Below are 23,752 nucleotides of genomic sequence, written 5' to 3' on the forward strand. Positions count from 1 at the left end.
AGATGAATAGTTGAATTACATTGAGCAGCCAGTCAAGATAGTTGACCGTAAGGAGAAGTAGCTTCGTCACAAGGTTATTCCATTAGTAGAGGTGATTTGGAAACACCGTAAAGGATCAAATGCAACGTGGGAAGTTGAGGAAGAAATGCGTAAGTTCTATCCTCAATTGTTTGTGTAATAGATAGGTTTCGAGGATGAAACCTTTTTAATGAGGGAAGACTTGTAACGTCCGCACTTTTTTGATAATTATTAAATAAAATGATATAAGTTTTTATTTAATAATATGTCGTGTGTCATTATTCAATCCAATTAAATAATAATGATATGAAAGGATAAGATTAGGGATGTCATGGGCTTAAAAGTGATTATGGGCCTAAAGCCTATGGGCTTAACATATTTAAACCCCTAAAACCCTAAATATCTCATTTTCATCATTTCATCATCACTAGACACAGACACTCATACGTACGCCTCCTGTGCACTCTCATAAACATCCCTTTCATTACATTCCATCCAAGATCTAGGAAGGCTAAAAGTTGATTTCATGTTCAATCACCATAGAAGAATCGTCTAGGATTTCAAGTGAATCAAAGATCTAAACAAATCAACTATAAGGTATGTCATATATTAAAAGTTAGTCATCTCATTCATCTTCATCTTATTCTTGTTAGTCACAAGATAATAATGAACAAATGGATCTTAGAAAGTTAAAAACGAAACGTATCAAGTAACTCGACTCGAATTAACCTTGTAATCAAGTTGGATTTTTGGTTAAATAAGTTAACCAAATATAGATATGTATGTGTATATACTAAACTCGGTTTGAGCGGGGATATAAGAACTGATTCAAGCCGGACCAACTAAGAAGCAAGGGGGTCCGACTTGGATTTGGTTCAAATGGAAATAAGAGGACTTGACTAAAAAGGGTTCGAATGGAATTGAAAGAGGAACTCAACTCACTTGAGTTGAGTAGGACACGAAGACTCGACCCAAAGTCGAGTCGAGTGGGAGTTCTTGGGCTTGATTGAATTTAAGTCGAGTGAAGCAAAAGGGCCAACTACTATTCGTATCAAGTGAACGCCTGAACTCGGATTGTGTACAATGAGGTGACTCGACCCTAATAATATCCGAGGTATCGAGGGCACCGGACCCTAATAATATCCGAGGTATGAAGGGCACCGGAACCTAATAATATTCGAGGTATGGAGGGCAGCGGACCCTAATAATATCCGAGGTATGTAGGGAGAAATGCTCTTTAAAACGTATAAGTGACAAGAAAGTAATGGAAGTATATAAACTATAAAGAAAGATGACATAAAAGAAAGTATGTAAGTATGTATGCACGTAAATATGTAAGGGAGAAACATTAATAAGTAAAGTACGAAATACATATCTCCGGATATGTACAAGTAAGGATATGAATGTAATGTATAATTGATTGATTAAGTAGAACTCACTCAGCATAGCTGACTTTTAGTATGCGCGCAAGTAAATTGAATGTGGCAGGTTGCTTGATGGAGATACGTGGCTAATAAAGTAAAGACTGGCATCAAAGAGAAGAAAGATTCATGTGTTATCATGTCTAACGTTAAAGACTTATGTTATTTTTCTTAAAACAACTACTTATGTTATGTAAGAATGATTGATTTTATATTCCGCACATGGTTTTAAATAACTCTGATTATTGAAATATGTGAATTAGTAAATCCAGCATAACGAATGTAGGGTTCCCAGGACCAGGGCCTTACTGTATTGCCCACACCCAAGTAACCTTCTTACTACAAGGTTCACACTTTTCTTGCTAAACAAGACCCGATTTGCCTTAGTCTTTAAATCCTAACACAAACCGACATTAAAAACCCTAACCTTTAATCTAAAATGTGAATACATTATACGAGCCAAGATCTAGTAGCAAATCGATACGTTAAATCGTGTTCAATACGTTAAACATTGATACATTAATCTGGAGGATGAATACATTAAGGTCTAAGAGAATTCCGGCAGCATAACGGTACATAAAAATAAATATGGCACAGATCTCTATGCTAAACTACTATGGAAGGCCTATTTATAGGCTGGTCCCATTCGTTACAATGTTGTAACGAATGAGCCTTCTCATTCGTTAATATCACTAACGAATGAGGTCTTTCCATAGCCCATTCGCTAAACACCCTTAGCGAATGGGTATACCTTAATGAATAAGCCTGCATTCGTTACACAGTAGTAACGAATGGACTCTTACATTAACTGATGAGCATAGTCTTTAACGAATGAAGTCTCATTCGCTAAACATGCTTAGCGAATGAGCCTTTATACATTAAGTGTAAAGACTAAACTATCCCTATCCTATTCGAACAGCTGCGAACACCAAATCCGTGCACTTAGAGACTCCCCCTTGTCCGTAGCTATCGAATGCTTTCCAATACTTTAGCATCCAATACTTTAGCCTTCAATACTTTAGCCTCGAATACTTTAGTCACAAATACGTTAAATTTGAATACTTTAACTGTAAATACTTTAACTGCATATCATCAGCCGTAATACCAACCTCCCCCTTGGCTGATGATTCTCGGGCTTGTGCTAACAAACAAAATATAACTCTTTGTAAGCAAACCAACAACTTGTAGCCACTCGTATAAGATCTCCCCCTCAAATAAGCATCTCCAGGTGATCATTCTGAATCATCCAACTGGCATAAAATATGGGTTAATCTCACGAATCAATCAGCAACAAGTCATCAGCTATCCTGGTAAAGTAAAAATGTCTTTACGTTTAACCTTGTCACACATCCTCATGAACAACCCAATCATTCCACATCTTTCACTATGGTCTTCACTCTCTCGATACCGTCTATCCCAAAATATAACTCTTTAAAGCTCTTCGGCAACCAATACGCTTGGATGCACTACTGTCTTGAGCATATGATTCAGAGTTCCAATCATCGTTAATCAATCCCGAATGATCATTTTCTTCAATCAGATGACAAGACTCGAAGACTCGTATATTCCTCAATCAAATCAAACCATTCAAGAATTGTCTCCCTCAACAGAAGCAATTTTCCAAATCGATACGTTAACTCGTGTTCAATACGTTAAACATTGATACATTAATCTAGAGGATGAATACATTAAGGTCTGAGAGAATTCCGGCAGCATAACGGTAGATAAAAATAAATATGGCATAGATCTGTATGCTAAACTACTATGGAAGGCCTATTTATAGGCTGGTCTCATTCGTTACAATGTAGTAACGAATGAGCCTTCTCATTCGTTAACATCACTAACGAATAAGGTCATTCCATAGCCCATTCGCTATACACCCTTAGCGAATGGGTATACCTTAACGAATAAGCCTCCATTCGTTACACAGTAGTAACGAATGGGCTCTTACATTAACTGATGAGCCTAGTCTTTAACGAATGAAGCCTCATTCGCTAAACATGCTTAGCGAATGAGCCTTTATACATTAAGTGTAAAGCCTAAACTATCCCTATCCTATTCGAACAGCTGCGGACACCAAATCCGTGCACTTACATAAAACATACCTTTCTAGAACTTGGTTAGGTTGGATATTGGACCTCACGTGAATCTAGATGGGTTTCTTGCTTGAATAAGAATCAATCTTGCCTATCTAGAATCTTGAATGAAAGAGAGGGAAGAAGAGAGTTTGTGTGTGTCTGGAGGTAGGAGATAAATAGTGGGAATGTTTAGGGTTTTAGGAGAATTATGAGGTTAAATACTCCAAGCCCATGGACCTTAGGTCCGTAACCACTCTCAAGTCCATACATAAATCCTAAGCCTACCACTCCGCCTCATTATTATTTAATAGAATTAAATAACGACACACAATAAATAATAAAAAAAACTTCTTTTATTATAATATTCCTAAAATACGGATGTTACACTATTTGTCTGCGTGCATACTAAAAGTCACCTACGCTGAGTGAGTTCTAGTTTAAACAAGCTATTGGTTATTCTAAAACATACATACAAACATACATACATAATACATACATACATACACGTGCGCATCTGAAGATACTCACATAACCTGTACCTACGTTCTTATCTATTAATCATTCTTATGTATATTCCACTACTACAGAAAGAGGTATTTGCTACAGCCAAATCTGTAGCAAATCCGTAGCAAACACCCATTTTGCTACCGATTTGCTACGGATCTGGTCTGTAGGTACACGTCTCGTAGCTAATTCATTGCTGCGGATTTTAGCTACAAAATCAAATTTTGCAACGATTTTATCTATAAAAAGAGATGTAGCTATTTTAACCACGGATTTTGCTATAGAAGCCTTTGCTAAGGATCTTTAGCTACGGATTTTTAGCTACGGATTGTTAGCTATGAAATTTTGCTACGGGTTGTTAGCTATGGAATTGTGCTATGGAATTTTAGCTACGAATGTTTCTACGGATTTTTAGCCATGAAATTTTGCTACAAAATTTTGTATTTTTAGCTATGGATTTTGCTACGGCTTTTATAATGATTTTTAGTTACGAATTTTGCTATGACTTTTATAGTAATTTATAGCATATTTTGTAAAACATATTTTTATATTTAATATTATTATTATTTTCATATTTTTCTATTAAATATATATCTCAGATCACATAAAAATATTATCACAAATCAACCAACAATTTATATTAAGTGACAATAATACAAATTATCCAAAACATGTACATTATTTTTATAGTTGATCAAACAACAAGTGAGCATAAAATATACATAATATGTACATTATTTTTATAGTTGATCAAACAAGTGAGCATAAAATATACATAATATTATTAATTGATGAAGCGATCACCAATACAAAACAACATAACAACATAGTTTTGCTTGAATGCCAAACATGCAAAGATCTTCAATTCTTCATCATCAACCACAACGAAGGAGGGAGGCTTTTCATCATCATTTGTATTGAACATCTTCTCACATAAATTTTAATATAATCTCAAATGGCATGCTAAGTTAAGGGCTAAAGATAAATTGCAAACATATTGTCTTTGTTGATTATATCATTACATGTAGTAAAAACCATACAAACTTATTCATGTAGATTTAGACAAAATGATAAGTTAGACATCAAAAGTAACCACACTTACTTGTAGGGATAGTTATATTTGAAGAGGATGAGGCCACAATCCTAGTATTTCTTACTTCCCTTTAAATGTCTTTTACTTGATGGAAAAGTGTGTGCATGAGATCCTCAATTGGTGTTATATGCATCGCTATTTATACACATATACAAGACATCAAAGGGTAAGAGTTATGAGTCTTTTCACATTATGCAATTCCACCCATCATATAATTGCAATATTTAATAGAGACCTTTTATTGTCATTTGGTTAAATTAAGCGAATGATTTAGAAGGACATACTTAATGTAGGTTATTTTCCAACATTCTCCAACTTGGCCGATTGATCATTTGTGATGAGTATTCATTAATTTTGGCCAAGTTAAAACACTCATCAAGATTTACATTAAAACTGAAGTACATAGTTACAGTCATTTGAATTTCAATTAATTCAAGGTGTAACACCCCGGCTAAAGCGGAAACGCCTGAGTGTGACCTACAGATTGCTCAAACACACGTGACACTATTAGGTGACCATAATAACATTATTTCATTTAAATCTTTATGTAACAGAAGTTTATCAAATAATACAAGTTGTAACAAGTAAATAAACAAATGATAAGTTGTTCTTTGAATATCCTATAGGCATGCTATGTGTCTTCTAACTTTCATCCTCGTATTTTTACACCTATAACATATGTATAAAATAAAGTCAGCTATGAACATAGCTGGTGAGATTCCCACAGTTTGATATAGTACGTAAAAATCATACAATTCATGGACAAGTGATAAACGAGCAAGTAAAGTCCTTTCCAGTTGGTATCAACCAACGTACTCGGGAAATCGCGCAAGTAAGGTCCTTTCCAGTTAGTAACAACCAACGTACTCAGATAATGAGGCCCTTTTTCACTCGATACAAATGGACCTGAGTGCATAGGGGGACGTATGATCATACTTATTGAGGTAACCACTGAGCAAGTAATTCTGAACAAGTAATCAAGTAAACCCACAAGTCCATATAGTGAATTGTAGTTTGTAATCGAAATAATAAATACTTGAAGTTTTGTAGGATATATATGCTACCCCAAAATATGAAAACGTTTATAAAGGGATGGTGAGAAACCACCTCGAAATAGAAGATAAACCTTGCAATATAAACCGAAGGCACGATAACGAAACCGAAGCAACCGAAAATGCATTAAAGGATCCAAAACGATTGAACTTCTCGAACTATAAGTAAAATAAATACGAATATTTAAAGACCAAACTAACGGGATTATTAAAGTTAATTATTGATTTGGTTTTAGGAGTATTGCATTAGTTTAATATTTTAATTTAAGGAATTTTTTTATTAATAAATATTTTTAAGCTTAACGGGATTAAACTAACGCTAATATGGTATATTACAAGGCACATATTTTAAATTGTGATCTTATCTTGAAAATAATTATGATAACGAAATAAAAGCTAACGACTTATAAACTCATTTTAACAGTTTATATTGTTTTAATATTATTAAATTAATAATATAATATTAATATGGGAGAATGCGAACCACGGATTAAAATTAACCAAATAAAGTTGACGAGTTAAGGCTATAGAATCGTAATAAAATCTAATTTTAATGATTTAACGAAACACTTTATTTATTTAAGAAATAAAAGCATTTGCCTAATAGCTTAACATTAATAAGAGAAACATGACATTTGCAAGGAACGGGTTAACGTTTTCAAGTTAAAACTAAGTTTAACGATTTAACGAATAAGTTAATTAATTAAAGTTTACAGGTGAACTATAACTAACGAAATAAAGTTAACGGGTTAACGACTTGGGAAGTTGGTTTTTATATAGAAAAAAAATTGGTGAAATATAATTTCTATTAAATTTATAAACTTCATTTTGGCTAAAAAAATAATTTAATTTGATTTAAAATGATTTATAAATATATATGGTATATATATATATATATTTGTTTATATAAAAGGTTCAGAAAAATTAAATAAAAAGGCATGCAGTGCCGGATTCGAATCCGGGTCTACATGACCACGGTACACAAGCACAACCGCTGGACCAACTAAGATTTTTAATAACACAACAAGAAAAATTATCTATAACCAAATATACTAGATCATCTTCTTCATTAACAAAACCCAAGATTTCAATTTATAAAAATGATCCATGTTGGTAGCAATTAGTTTAGGGGTTCGTTTACACTGTTGATCGCGATATAAAAACATATAGCTATTACCTCGAGAGATGCCGGAGTGAACGAGAATGATGGACGGCCAGAGTTTGATTGGATTTTCTTGAATTCGGATTATACGAACAATATTGTGTTAATTGATGTTTGGTGTGAGTTTAAGCTTGTTATTACGTCCTATTTATACTAGCAATTGGGTCAAAAACGAGTTAATTTTATTGATTTGATTAAGCTTGATAGCCGGTGATGGTTACGGCGGACATTACGGGATTTAACGGATAATCAGACACTATGACGTGTCATTAACGATGTTTAAACGTTATTCATCAAGATCTATGGCCGTTACTAAGAATTAATTGGATCGATTAGGCGTTTTAGGGGTGTTTGAGCTATGCCGGCGCCGGATTCCGGACGCCGATTTTCTTGCCAGGAAAACGAGTTGGGATGGGGGGGGCTGGGTGATGATGTTATAAATATTACACTTAGGCCCCTTCAAGTTTCATATTCTTTTCAAACTTAAATTATAATTTATAGAAATGATCTTGAATTATTAAATGTTATTCAAAATAGATTTATTAAACATATTTCATTTCTAACCTTTGAACATTGAAGGGTTTTAAGATTTATGATTTACAATTAAGATTTATGGATAATTACGCCTTTAACCTGTAGGGCTCGATTAACGATAAGACTCAGGATTTTATAAGCAATTCGAATTTAGTAATAATGAACAACGTTGAACATTAAACGTCGGGAATATTTTATTAATAGTAAACAATGAACATAATTACATTGAATGACAGACCGAGTCGGAAAACATTGACGAACATCAAACAAATCTTAAGAATTTAATAATAAATCTTCATATATACACACACACACACACACACACATACATACTTGAAAGCAAAAAAATCCAAAAATTCGAACGGGTCGGGTTTTCGGGTTTGAAAAGTAACGAATGTTACACAAGGCCCCCAACAGTCATAGTAAATCTCAATATAAAATAGTTAATCGTAAGACCCAAATGACTTCGTACAACGTTTAATTGTACAATTTTGTCTATTAATCATTAAGTGCGCACTTTATTATCGACAAAATAAACATTCGAGGAAATTATAATAATTCATGCACACTATATGCTATAAAGTCTCTACTAATACCCATCCGCATTATAAGTTCTCAGAAAATTCTAGGTGAGAGATCTTTAGTTATTGGATCTGATAGCACATCTTTAGTGTTAATGTATTCGATACAAAGGTTATCCTCCTCTACTCGTTCACTTACGATTATGAACAAGTACTTTGTATCAATACATAATCCAATGCCACTCGAAGTGTTACTTATAGAGAAACTAATGGCAATTGGGTTATTAAAGTAAATCTTCAACGGTCGTGATATGGAGTTAACAATTATGAGTCCACTTAACATATTTATTAACAACATCCCATGGTATGTTGCATTTTACACTACAACGTATTCATTCAGCCATCACTATAGAGATTGTAGCTAATTGTTGATTATGACTCCTCCATAAATTGACACGACTGTCATCATAAAGATGTACCCCGTAGTTAATTTACCAAAATCAGAATAGTCAACTACTTCCAAAATATAAGTTGTTATGTATGTCAATTTAAAGACTTTTTGTTCCTTATAAATATCACAATACTTTCTTAACTGCCTTCCAATCATCAAGGCAAAGATTATATCAATATCAGCCTAGCATTCTAGCAATTTATGCAATATCTGGACGAGTACAAACTTAAGCATGCATCACACTCCAACTACATAAGCATAAGGTATCAATATCATTTGTTCTTCTCTACCTCTTAATTAAGACTAGCAAAAGTGCCAGCGCGTTGCTGCGGGGACGCGCAAGTTATCTCCTCATATTGGTTTGTAGCGTTTTGGTGTGGTGTGTAATGCGTGCAAGTTATCTCCTCGTATTGGTTTGTAGCGTTTGGTTCGGTGTGTAATTGTTTATCAATGTGAGAGCGGCGATGTATGTGGATATGGTTTGTTGGATTTTTCTTTTTTTTTTGTGCGACGGGTTGTGGGCACAAAAATAGTAGCGTATACATGTATACTGTATACATCGTGTTTTAGAATATTTGTTAATAAAGTAGGTATATGGGTTACCTTCGAGTAACCAAAATGGCATACTTTCAATCTGGGAGGAGGGGTTAGATCTATAAGTGTCGTTTTTAGTTTAAAGTATTGATGGCAAAGTTGCTGTGACCAATAAATAGTTACTATTATTCATAATTAGTTGTAAAATATGTTATGTAAGATGGTAATATTTTCATAAATACATCTATTTTAAATTTGAAAAAAATGAAATTATGCTCGTTTTTAATAAACTTAGAATTGGATTAGTTATATTATATGAACTTTAGTTTTCATATACTTAAATCTCTATCTCCTACAGTTTTGTTGTGCCAGCCACAACAAACAATTTTTTATTTGTAACGTAATGGGTAATAGGGATCCACGAGTGCAAGGATATTGGTGTGGTTTGCGGGGTTGTGAACATATGGATCTACTTTTCTCAAACCTGGGACCATCGGCTGTATGATATGTTGCGGCTTCCGTGAGTTAAGAGCATATGAAGGGAGTTGTCAATGTTTCCCAAACGGGCCCTAAAAATTAATTTTGATAGAAAAGAAGGGAAGGCTATCTCTTTAACCTGTTACATTATCTGTGAAATTTAATAACAACTTTATTCCAATGGGTGTTATGCAACTCATCCATTTGACTTCATGTCATACTTCCATTACTATTGGTCATTGAAATTTGAAGCTAAAGCATATTAATTCTATCTAAAGAGGCTTTTTCGTGACTTACTTAGCCGTGGAGGTGTCAAATGCTTGATATTTTTAATTTTATTTTACCATAGTTGAGCATTAAGATATAATATGTTTCAGGCTATCAGTTTTACTAAGTTTAGGTTGGACCATTTAAATTATCCACAAAGTAGTACCAGGTCCAGAAGACGAGTTAGTGAAAAAATCAACTTGTATTACTTGTATATTTAAGCCATTTTTCTATAACATATATTTATCATGTGTGTGGGTTTTGTAGATTCGAAGTGGGTATGCAGGGAAATAATGTTCGTACGTCTACAGACTAATAATAATAATAATAAACGACAAGGAACAATTGCGTGTGACGTTTAGAAGTAAAGGTCCCTACTTTGTGTTGGTTGTTTATTAACGGGTCGTTTCGGGTATATGGGTAAAACTAAAATAGATAAAGCTTAATATTTTTCTCTTCATGATAATTCATGTTTTTCTTACGGTTGTTGTAAACAATAAGGGGTAGTGGAAAACAGCCATACAAATGACGTCATTGACCATTCTTGTTATTAACAAAACAATTATCTAAAATCGAAAATTTAGAAAACATAGGTGACACCTGTAGCCTATAGAGGTGAACTCATTCAAATCCCAGTTTCCTTTTGTTGCAAGAATCTTTACTCTAAATGTACAAAAATGCTTAGCCAGTTCAATGTCAATATTTTATTATTATTAAACTGCATAGCAAAGCCATACCTGTAGTGTACCACCGCCATCAATACTTCCATCATCATCAGACACACTGACAATTGTCCATGGATCATGTGTGTTCCAGTGAAAATCAACCACCTTATCCCTGGCCATTGTAGGATACACACCATTGATTTTGTATAAATGCAATTGAATAATGTGGTATAGTGAGAACAATGTAAAAAACAAAAGGAAAAAAAGGCTCCAAAATGTTAATACCTGTACGCAAAGAACTGCAGCATTGTGATTGGCGAATATGTGGACGGGTGACCCAACCCCAATAGAAGTGAGATTTTGACGATCAAACAGACGAACAGTGTTATCAGCTGACCTGAAAAGAAATATATTCAAGTATTATTAGTGAGTGGCAATATATGATCTAATGTAGTAACTAAATCAGCATAATGTAGCATATATGTGTTTTACCCAGTCAAGATTAAGTTGTTATCAATTTGGTTCCAATCAACACAATGGAGATCAGCATTATGAGCTTTCTCAACCTGCAAATAATCATATAAACTAAACTTAAAGGAAATTTAGTTCATACATGATACTTTAGGATATATAAGTAAAGCACAAAACAATAACTTTTGTGTGTATGTGCGTATGTTACTCTCTATATAACTTTAATTTACAACTTTTACCATGTTCCTGAAAAATACAACAAAATATTACCATAATAGACAAACAAACAAACTAGTCAAACCCCTTAAAAACAAACGTGATAATCACCTGACAATTGGAGAAGACCCGGTGCTTGCATCCCATAAAATAAGACAAGAATCATCACCAACACTACAGAACTCTTCTGCACTTCATAATATTGATAACAAAAAATAAATAAAATTTCCGTTAGCATGTTATAACCGTAAAACCAACTTTCTTTAAGCTGACTCTTTTTATCTACAGGTTGCCCTATTAGATAAAGCTCAACCAGCATCGATCCATACACAAATAAACGGGTCGAGATTGCAACCAATATGGATAAAAAAAATCATGTTCACGTTAAAACGAAAAAGTGTGAGATACCTAGAAGGGCAAAACTGTACATCATCAACAGTATCGTCATGCCCTTGGAAAACACCTCTTGCTAGAAATTTAGGGCTCTTAGTAGGTGGTTTATCATCAGTAGCCTTTGGACTTTTACCATCGGCATCAGAATCTGTTGCCAAAGTCGAGGTATTATCATGAATACTCCACAACACAACTGATTTATCCTTGCCTGCTACCATCAAAACAACAAATTAAAATAAGTATTAACTAAACTTATAATTATAAATAAAACCATGGTTTTGCAAAAAAAAAAAAAAAAACCCATAAAATCTTGTTGCAGTACATCACCTCCAGATAGTACAAAAGGTTAATAAAACTTGAAGATCAACTTAAGCGATATTACCTCATCATTGGTTACTTGATGGTCAACAACTGCATCAAAACAGAATTCATGTTTCTCCACATATGCAGTCAGGTCCACCTTTATAAAAATTTAAAAAAAAAAATCAATTTACATGAAAATCTCCTGTAAAGCAGCATAATCATAAGGTAAACATCCATTATAAAACTCAAAATAACATTTACTTCAGAAATATTCATGTATGTATGTACGTATATTTATATATTATGGTTAAAATGAAGTCCAGTTCCCAAAATAAGTAACCAACTTGACGGTGAATAGAAGCACCATTTTGCATGCAAAACAGGCTCCAACATATCATATTAAATTTCTTCTTCAGGTAACCAACATTTTTTACCACCAAAACCATCAAAGTTAAGTAAGAATTCCAATTCTAAGGTGTTTTCTAAGTTAAACAATTCCCACTTCCCAGGTCCACATTAGATAAAAACAGTCAGTTTGGTCAGAATTACCGGCATATCAACTGCCATGGTATCAGTTTAACTATATAACCAAGTGGCCGGGTCAGATTATCCTAACTCAAAATTCTAAAAGTAGGTACATGAGATAAATACAGTCAGCCTGGTCAAAATTACCAGCATATCATCTGCCACGGTATCAGTTTAACTATATAACCGGGTGACCCGGTCAGATTACCCTAACTCGAAATTCAAAATGTAGGTTACTTTAGATGAAAATTTATAACAGTTTGATGGTTTGACTGATATTTGACCATGATTGGTTTTTATGCGATTAGCCCTTCACAAAGCGTAAGTTCATCTTAGCTGCATATAAAGTAAAATTCTAAAGCAGTTGATCAATTCTAAGTTTGTCATTTCATACTATCATAAACAACATGTTGGACACACATAACGCAACAATAACTAACTATATACTAATTGTACATGTGCTTAATGAGAGTGCTGACCATAAGTGAAAGGGGCTACATACCAGCGGATTGTTTATGATTGAACGGTTTGCCTTGCATCAGCAAGTTATAAATCTCATTAAGTTGATTCTAAAATATTCAAAACTTGACATACAACTTCCTAATGGGTTCAATAAAAACCAAAATTGATACATAAACACAAACAAAGTCAAATTAAATTGAATTGATATATCATTTCCAAAAATATAATTACATTGTATACATATTATCCAGGGCTATGGGCTCAACATTAAAACCTTAAATACCATATACTCCAATAAGAGAACCTGACAAACAATACATAAAATAAATGGAAAATCAATAGTAATAATAATCAAATCATGCTCCAATTTCCAGCAGCTGTTCAACATCCGCAGTAGCATAATGCCACATCACATAACAAATCAATCAAAGCAAAAAATCGTTAATAACAATACGAGGAACACTTACCTCCATTGCAGGGAGTGAGAGGCGATAAGGAATTGTGAGGGCAAATATCGACCATATTTATAGCATAGAAGATAAACCGCCAACCATTTAATTCAATCTTTTGATTGCACAATGATTAATGGGTTTTAATTTTCTATTGTAATTGTAGGGAAGGACGGGAATGGAAGAGTACGAATTGATTGAAGGAATTAATTGGCCGAATTGAATTGAATTGAAGGAATTAATAGGATTGAGGAGCCCTAAATGTGAAGGTGTTTGAAGGGTTGGAACAGTTGAAAGAATTAATAGCATTCAGGAGGGTTGGAATGCATGAAAGAAGTTCGGACGCCAGCGATATATTGATGCAGATCCTTAATGCTCAATGCAATCTAAGGCCATTATATATTATTATTATTATTATTATTATTACAATATCAAACCTAATCCTTCATTTATAATATTTGTAAACATCTATGTTGTATCCCTATTTTGTCGTTAAATCCTTGCATTAGATAGTTGCACCGAGCGCTTTAAGAACGAATCGAGGGGTTGGCAAATTACTTTTTCTGCCCAATTGTTAATTGTCTGTTTTGTCCCTAACCTCTAATTATGAAATTACCATGTTGTCCATCACTCCTCCTTAATAAAATAATATAGATATTAAAATGATTCAAAACATCTCCTTTAACTAATGGAGCCATTGATGGAGAGCAATGTTGCATGTTATATCGTGAAGGAAAACTGAGATAGACCATTGGGATGATCCCAACGTATTTCGATGCCTATTATGTAAGTGGCTTCTCCAAGATCCTCATGTTAAAATTATGCGAAATTAATCGCTTAGATTCATGCAAGAATTTTAAATTATCACTTGTCAGTAGGATGCCGTCCATATAAAGGACAAGTATATAAAAGTTGCTCTCACTCATTTTGAGGTAGGTGCATTGATACATTAGCTTTTATAAAGCCTTATTTCAATATGGTTTCATCAAACTTTAAGTACACTGTCCGGATGCTTGTTTTAGCAAAATATATTGTATTCTTTAACTTATACACTAAGTATTATTGCCCTTTAGGTAAGTCTTCAGGTTCACCAATAAGCATATCCTCATGTAAGTCACTATTAAGGAAATCATTTTTGACATTATCTCTTAAGTCATAATAAGTTACTAATGTCATAACAATCCTCAAGAAAACCTTTCATCATACACGTGAGAAGGTTCCTTGATAATAGTTATCTCTTTTATGAATATAGCCTTAGCAACCATTTCCCAAACGTCATCTTGATTTATGAAGTAAAGCTCATCTGTCGTAGCTTAATTTCATTTAGAAGATTGGTCACTAATAATGGCTTCATTATAGGAGGTTGGATCATCTTTCCTAAATCCAAATCATCGTTATTAAGGTAGGTTGCGTAATCATCAATGTTAGTAGGCCTTTTAGACCTTGATACTTCCTAAGCTAATTTTTGGGTTATAAAAGCTCAACAAGAACAGAGATTTGATTTTACTTAACTCTTGTGAATTTGATGTGCCTTCACTTAGGGATTTCAGGAGCATTAATTTATGAGGAAAGAGGAGATGGTGAAGTATCAATACAAGAGGTGTAATAGGAGGCAAACTTGAAGAGCTCGTCCCCCCTCCTTTTGCACTTCTTGTAAGTTAAAACTTCACTTTCGCTGCTCCCACTAATCTTATAGTTCTCTAAGCTCAACATGATAAGTTTCTATGTAAGCCCCTGAAAAACCCGGGAATACTACAGTTGGTCATCATATCCAAAATTTTCAAAAAATAAAAGCCAAACGATTTCAATTTATAAAAAATACGTCTAGAGTTACATGCAGCGGAAATAATCAAGTATTAAATCCCAAAAACCAGGAAATATGCCAAAACCAAAATTTAAATGAGTATAGTAATAAATGAAAAGAAACAGTTCGCGTTATTAATTCTCCGACTAGATATGCCTTCAACCGTCCGAGTAGTCTCAAGCACGTCCAAGCGATAGTTCCCTACTTCTTAACCTAAAAATCAATCTAACATACACATAAAGTCAGCTAAAGCTGAGTGAGTTCATATTTTTTGTAAGTGACATCCATAAATCAATTTAAATTAATAAATATAAAAATGTTGGGGAAAATCATAGGTAAATAAATAAATAATTTTTCTTGGTTAAATCATAAGTAAATAAAATAATTTCCGTGGTCAAGTCATATATAAATAAAATAATTTTCCTTGGTTAAGTCATAAGTAAATAAATAAATAAATAATTTTTTTTTCTTGGTCAAACACTGTAAGGCCCCGTTCCCGGAAGCCCTACTTTGACGTTGAATTTACTCATAAACATAGTTCTTAAAATCAGAGTTAATTAAAAACTTTTCGCGGAATACATAATATTAAACATTCACCATCACATTACAAAAACAATAATTCTTGTCTTAACATAACACTTATATTCCAAGATGCCAGTCTCTCCGATCCCTGCCATGTGTCACACCTCACGCCAGCTGCCTCAGCCTATTTGCCTGCATGCATACTAAAGGTCGGCTACGCTGAGTGAGTTCTAGTTTAACAGTTTACAGGATTATTCTTTCACATTCTTACAAACATACAACTATTCATACATTCTTGCACAGATATTTTAAGGGTCTGCCACCCGACTTCTTGCACCGATATCGTAGAGTCGGCCACTCTATTCTTGCCTAGGTATTAGAAGGGCCTGCCACCCTGACTTTTACTATTCTTGCCCAGGTATTAGAAGGGCCTGCCACCCCGACTCTTACTATTCTTGCCTAGGTATTAGAAGGGCCTGCCACCCTGATTCTTACTTCACATTCCTTCTAGATTCTTACAAACATGTTAAGTTAAACAACTAACATATACAAGTTCTAACCTCTTTCTTTCATTCTTAAATTAATCATTTGTGTTAATCACATAGATATATATATTTCTTGCATTAATCATTCACGTTAAGAACATAAGTATATAGGTTACTATTCTTACAAGTATGCGCACAGCCCCGAAACCATCTCAAAGAGAAATGGGGGTAGAACTCACCTGGAGACGATTTCTCTCGCCGTTAATGGTAATGCCCTTCCTTAGCTGCGCATGGCTAACTGTACAATACATTACGCGCGTCAATTAACCATTACTACTGCTTCTTACATCTAAGTTAATGAAACCCTTAACTAACGGGGGTCGGGGACAGCGCCCCTGGTAACGGGGTCTAGGGGCGGCAGCCCCTAGCAGGGTCCAAGGGGCAGAGCCCCTGGCTGGGGTTGAAAATTTTTATTTTCATTAACGGTCATTTAACAAAAACGCATCAGAAAATTAGTTTCATGAAATTTCGCATGGGAATTTCGCTTCGCATGCTTTTTCGCTTCGCATGGAACTTTTTCGCTTCGCATGGTCATGCGATGCGAAACAACCTTTTTCGCTTCACATGGCTGTGCGATGCGAAACAACCTTTTTCGCTTCGCATGGCTGTGCGATGCGAAACAACCTTTTTATTCGTTTTTACCATTTTAAAGCCATTTTTCTCCTTGTTTCCTCCTTAGGACCCGGTTTTACCCTTTTTATGGGTTTTGGGTCGTACCAACTTTGTATACCCGTATTGTATGAGGTCCGAACATCACCTTTTTGTCCTATTTCATACTCGTGAGGCTAAGACTCACCAAGTTTATGTTTTTCTTACATCCTACAACCCGATCTACTAAGATATCGATTTGCATGTCGAACTCAACCACAAAATTTAACCTTGTTGGCTAAAACTCACCTTTGGCTTCGGGTTTGGTTCGAATCTGGACAACTCGAGGATCTGGACGTGATTCTTGTTGTTTGAAGACACTTGATCACCAAGATCTTCCTTACTTTAGCCCGTAATCGGATTCGGGTCTTGAGAGAGAGTATGTGTGTGTTGTGGGAAGAAATGGTGAAGGGATGGGGGTAGGGGATGGCCTTATATAGAGAGCTATGGACCCCACCACCCACTTCCTTCACCAATCCTAATCCTTATCCAAATAAAAACAGGCACACATTTAAACGAGCGACTCACACGAAACAATAATTTTCTTTTATTTAGTAATCTCGTAATACGGATGTTACAAACATGCAATACGGGCCTCCTCACCCCGGGTGTTCCCCAAGTAATATATTTGATCCGGTCGCGGTTTAACAAAACAAAAATCACGTAACACGAGCCTCTTCATCCCGAGTCTTCCTCGAATAATATATTTGACTCGGTCATGGTTTAAAAAAATAAAATCACGCAACACGAGCCTCCTCACCCCGGGTCTTCCCCAAGTAATATATTTGACTCGGTCACGGTTTAACAAGCCTAAACACGTGATACGGGCCCCCCTCACCCCAGATCTTCCCTAAGTAATATATTTGACCTGATCAAGGTTTAGCAGGACGGCAGGCCTCCTCATCCCAAGTTACGAGACACGAAGTCAAGGACTTAAGTAATATATTTGACCCGTCGGGACATAAATAAGCAACACAGGCCTCCTCACCCCGGATCCTCCTCGAGTAATATATTTGACCCGGTCACAGTTTATCAAAACATACACGTCCAAATACACACTTACAAACATCTTAATCGATTATTCAACCAAACAATATCATCACGTGTAATCCATAAATAATGGATAATTTAGGAATTAATACTAGGCCTAATAGTATCATTGAGCCTAAACCATAAGTAATATATATAACCTTAAGGAATATATGACCATAAACGAGTCTAAAATATCATAAGGCGTAAATTATAATTCACACATAGTTTCATAAATCCACAAATACGAATAAGGCTATGTAATACCATCCAAATAGTTTAAACGAGTAAAATCGGGTAAAATTGTAATAGGGTGTGTATGCTAGCCCAAAAGGTAAAAAGGTAAAAAGGGGAATCATGAACTCACCTGGTGTCGCGTGTAATAGACTTCCCATAAAAGTCAAGGAATGCACTTGACTCGTTAACAGATACCTAGTACAAGTGTTTATGTTATGAGAGTGTGATCAACAACACAAGACTCTAAGACTCACGGATGGACTCACACACAAACACAAAATTGACCCGACGACTCGTTGGTGATTTCAATTAATGTTGGTAGCTCCAAGTTGTTCTAACATGCATCATATGTCACACCATGATCAAAACATCAAGCAATTATCATATAATTCAAATTCTGATCAAGCAGTTTGCAAGACATATTATAGCATGTACAAACGGATTTTATTTTGTAACTAAAACTTAGAAATAAATTCTACAAAATTTACCACAGTAGAATATATGAATTATGTTTCTCAAAAATTTTTTATTATATTTTAATCATGCATATAAAACTCACAATAATTCATTCATTGCAGATAGGTACCAACAGTTCAGCAGGTTGCACAACAAAAAGTATTTTAATTTTTCTTTCAACTCCTTTATCCAAATTATGCAAGGCCAATTGGGTTGTCTCCTAAACTCATAATAATAAGTTCCAGAAGTAGAACCAACCAATTTGGACATGTCAAAAACAGGATATGATGTCGAGAAGACAAACCAGAATCCGACTTCCCGCATCAGCTTTGACACATGTGTTTATAAAATCATAAAAACTATTCCAATCTCGTCCAAAAATTACAAATTATTCCTTTCTGAAAACTAGACTCAAAGTAGAACATCATGGAAACAAGAATCGATTGAAAACAATGAATTATCATCTAGTTACAGACCAAACGATAAACAAGTAAGAATCTGTCAGCAAACTGTTATCAACAAAACTCAAACCCTAACATGTTTATGGCATCTCTAAGGTTTTAATTCATCAATTAACATCATAATCATTAAAAGTACAGAAGTTTGGACATTTAGGGTTTATCAAGAACTCATCAAAACATAAAATTGATATTTGAAACTTACCAATTAGCGTTAGGAATCATAAGAATCAATCAAAGGCACCACCAATTGCAAGACCCAAGGTTGAATTGAAGATAGTGGAGATGGTTTGTGAGTTGTGAATGATGAGAGGAAGCAGGTGTCGATGGTTTTAGGGGTGGATGTTATGGTTGGATTATTTATTTTAATATTATATTAAATTACATTTACAAGAATGGTACTTCTAGAATCAGTTTTGGCTTAAACAAACTTTATAACACCTTAACCGGATTATAACGAATCACTACAGATAAAATACTAAGACAAGTTCCTAAAACTAAAGCCTTATTATTCTATTATAAATATTACTTTGTAAAAGGTAAAACATACAAGTTACGCGTAATCGATCGCAAATATCAGGAAATAACCTATGAACTAAACAGATAATCATATAGCATGTAATTTCACATAGATATTATTATAAGCATATGCTCGAGATATTATTTCATATTTTCTCCAACGTTCGGGTCAGACTCGTGTGATTCAGTAATTCTCTGATTACCACAACGTGAATGTTTGTGCAATAACCAACACACTTAATTTACCCTAATTAAGTGAAATGCATGAATGAGTGTTTGAGATAATGGAGATTGTATTAACGGCGTTAACCATAAATTTCCAGGTGTCACAGGCTGCACCTGCCTCCACAGCTGTCAGGACAGGAAACAAACTCCTATAGACGCTTAAGCCAATTAACGAAAATTTTTGGGTGTTACATTCTACCACGAAAGTAACATGGGAAGGGAAATTTGATCTAAATCCCTTTAATTCTTCGGGATATTCTATAAAGTAGAATTTGACGATCCTCATGCCAAATTTATTTGGTAAAGGATTATAAAATTTAGCATCGGCATAACAACATCATTCTTTCGTATACCTTAAACTAGGATTCCTTTGTGTCCAAATCTCTAAAGTAGTTATAGGGACAAACTTAGAAGGAACCATATTCGGTATATGAGCAGTTGTCTTTAAGGCTTTAGTCTTACTTTCTCCTTTGAAATTCCCCTTCCTCTTCCTCTTAGGTAAGTTAGTGTTAGTGGCCTAAGCAATTTTGATTTGTTAAGCTTCAATTGTTTATCCTCTTATACACACACTTTATCAACTCACTAATTGAACATTTGTCTATAAGATTGTTATAGTTGAAAAGCATAAAAATGTGCTGGAAGAGAAGTCATTATGAAGTACACTAGAAAACCATTGCTTATTTCCAAGTCTAATCCCTTTAATTTATGGGACGTGTCACTCGTCATCATTATGGGCCTCCACACACCACTAACTTCACATATTTTGAAATGACTATCTTCAGAATTAGAATATAGTTTCCTTGATAGCGCTTGAGATGGAATTCTTTATAACCATTAGAGATATTCACATTGACCTCTCCAACTTAACATTCTCAAGTCATAATCTACAGTACTTTCAGCAGCAAAAGCACTGGGAGCATACCATCTTAGTGCAGAATCTAGATCCAACATTTTTAGAGTTAGTTCAATTGAGCCCCTCCATGTAATAAAGTTCGCCCTGCCAGTAGTTTAATCCAGGGCTAGGACTTAAAGTGGATACTATATTGATATAAATAGAAGAGTTGACTTAATCTAAATTAGGGATAATTAATTAAGAAAGACAAAATATATATTGAAGATAAAACCTATTACAACACCAAATTATAGGCTAAAAGTAAAGTTGTATTTGAATATTGACTTTGCGTTGGCTATGACCAAAATCCAAGTGTGATGAACTATTAAAGTAAGGTTTTACTTAAATTTTGGTTTCGCATTGGCTATAACCAAAGTTTAAATATTATGAACAAGTTAAAGTAAGGTTCTACTTGAACATCGGCTTTGCGTTGGCTATGACCAACATTCAAGTATTATAAACAAATTAAAGTAAGGTTCTATTCAAATTTTGGCTTTGCTTTGGCTTTGACCAAAATTCAAATATTATGAACGTATATAATTAATAGTCTTTCAATATTGTTCCACATGAAATTTGGCTTCGCTTTGGCTTTGACCAAATATATATATCATGAACATATATAATAGACAGACTTAATGTACATGAACTTTGGTTTTGCTTTGGATTTGACAGAACTCATGTATTATGAATATACGTAAATAGTAAAGTAAAGCACATAAATATATCAAAATACCTTTGGGCAAGAAATGAAATATTTATGTAAATTGGGTAGTTGGTATGGGTTACTGATGTGCAGGGTATTGAGAAAAGGGTAATCTGGATGAAACCTATAGTTTTTCATGAAAGGGCCATTTTTCTTAAGTGCGATGGTTAGAAAGGTTTTGTAGTTTAGTTGGGAATCATCGAGGTTGTTTGCTGCAATTAGTTCTTTGATATCTAGCGGTATTGGTGCTAAAATTGGTAGTTTGAGGTCGGCAATCAGTTTTTTGATATCGAGGTCGGCAGTGTTATCCATTTTTGGTATGGGCTTTAAAGTATAATAGCTTCGGGTGGATTGGTGTCCGATCCTGGGGGTACCTTTGCTTTTTTAGGCCAACTGGCCTCTTTCAGTCATCTGAGGAACAGTAGATATTCCCTTTGTCGGATTCTTCTTCAATAGCTGTGATCTTTGGGGTGATCTGCGAATATTTTCTTTTGACTGTTTTCTACTAAAGTTGTGGATACTACACCTCTTCTTGATTCTTACTTTTCTTTTCGAAATTTCTTTGTATGTGAAACCCTGACAACCTTCTTTTGCTTTTGCAGGCGTGGCATCATTTTCCTTGTAGTCCTCTTTTCCTTTTGCATGTGGGACTTCTTTTCCCTGGTAGTCTTCTTTTCCTTTTGTAAGTGAGGCTTCTTTTCTCTGGTAGTCTTCTTTTCCTTTTGCAAGTGGGTTTTCTTTTTCCTGAGAGATTCGTTTGTCTGCTTCTGCAGGAATCTTTGCTGGTAGTGCGCATAATGTAACCAATTGTTCCTGGTTGGTTTTCCAGGCTAGTGGGTTATCTTCTTTTGGAAGCTTGTTTTTATCTTCCTTTTGAAGAAAGAGACCTTCTTGTTATGACGTGAGCGCGTACATGGGCCTGATGTCATCATCTGAGTCACTGGTTTCTGACTCGCTTGACTCACTGCTTAAACTTGAATTATCATATCTGATTGAGCAAATTGTTTGCTCTCTTGGCTCATCATCAAGTGAGTATAATGATTCCAGATCGGAAACATCTATTGGTTCTACCATGTTGATTTGTTGTAACAAGGCTTGGGTCTTCTTCTTGTCATCACTCCATGTAGGCCGTAGAAGCGTTCAGACATTCTGTTGTAATGTTTCTCTAGGTCTTTTGGTTGGAATGAACAACACTGAATCTTCAGGAATTCTTCTCGTGCTTTAACTATGAATTCCACTGGATTTCCTAGAAACTCATTATGAATTATATGAAGAAAGAGACCTTCGTCTTGGTATGACGTGAGCGCGTACATGGGCATGACGTCATCATCTGAGTCACTGGTTTCTGACTCGCTTGACTCACTGCTTGAACCTGAATTATCATATCTGATTGAGCAAATTGTTTGCTCTCTTGGTTCATCATCAAGTGAGTATAATGATTCCGGATCGGAAACATCTATTGGTTCTACCATGTTGATTTGTTGTAACAAGGCTTGGGTCTTCTTCTTATCTTTGTAGTCTCTTGTGAAGTGTCCCTTTTGGTTACAGACATAGCATCGGTCAGTATTTCTTCATCTGCTTGATTTCTTGCTTAGGAATCTCCATTTCTTGTTTAACTTATCTCTTCTCTTGTGGGACTTTTTTCTTCTTTGTGAGTATTCATTATCAAGGAAGGTATCACGAAGACTATACTTCTTGGAAGTATGGGAGCAGTTGCAGGAGTCTTCATCTTTGCATTTTATTCTGAGATGCTTATCATCAGAAGCTGAGCCAAGCCGTCTTCCAATTCTTTCAAATTCTACTAGGAACCGTTTCTGGTTACAAAGTTTTGAAAGAGCATTTAGGGTCAGCTGATACAGTTCTCTGAGCGATGTTTGAGCAACTGTGGTATTTTTGTTTTCTAGGGCTCTGTATGCTTTCTTTATAAGGATTCTGGGAATGAGTTCAAGAAAAGTTTGAGAATCCTCAACTTCATTTTAATTCCTCAACTTTCACAAAAAGTTGGTTGTCCTATTACCAATGAACTGTGAACCATTATCACAAATGATAATGGTTCTCATTTTAATTCCTTGATTTTAATTCCTCAACAGTTCATTGGTAATAGGACAACCAACTTCA

At 34.7% G+C, this 23,752-nt stretch overlaps 1 protein-coding gene across 1 annotated transcript; it reads right to left on the bottom strand.

The window, feature by feature from the left end:
- Positions 1-10,733: 10,733 nt before the first annotated feature.
- Positions 10,734-13,620, bottom strand: LOC143629169 (WD-40 repeat-containing protein MSI4-like). The gene is made up of 8 exons (XM_077098515.1): positions 13,615-13,620; positions 13,431-13,451; positions 12,240-12,317; positions 11,873-12,060; positions 11,594-11,656; positions 11,270-11,362; positions 10,850-11,174; positions 10,734-10,775 (listed from the first exon to the last, which is right to left on the bottom strand). The coding sequence occupies exons 1-8, from the start codon at positions 13,618-13,620 to the stop codon at positions 10,734-10,736; spliced, it is 816 nt and encodes a 271-aa protein (XP_076954630.1).
- Positions 13,621-23,752: the final 10,132 nt, after the last annotated feature.

This window comes from Bidens hawaiensis, unplaced genomic scaffold, assembly GCF_021521415.1.
Source record: "Bidens hawaiensis isolate Kalapana, Puna unplaced genomic scaffold, B.hawaiensis_p1.1 tig00005168_1, whole genome shotgun sequence".
In the NCBI taxonomy this organism is placed as follows: domain Eukaryota; kingdom Viridiplantae; phylum Streptophyta; class Magnoliopsida; order Asterales; family Asteraceae; genus Bidens; species Bidens hawaiensis.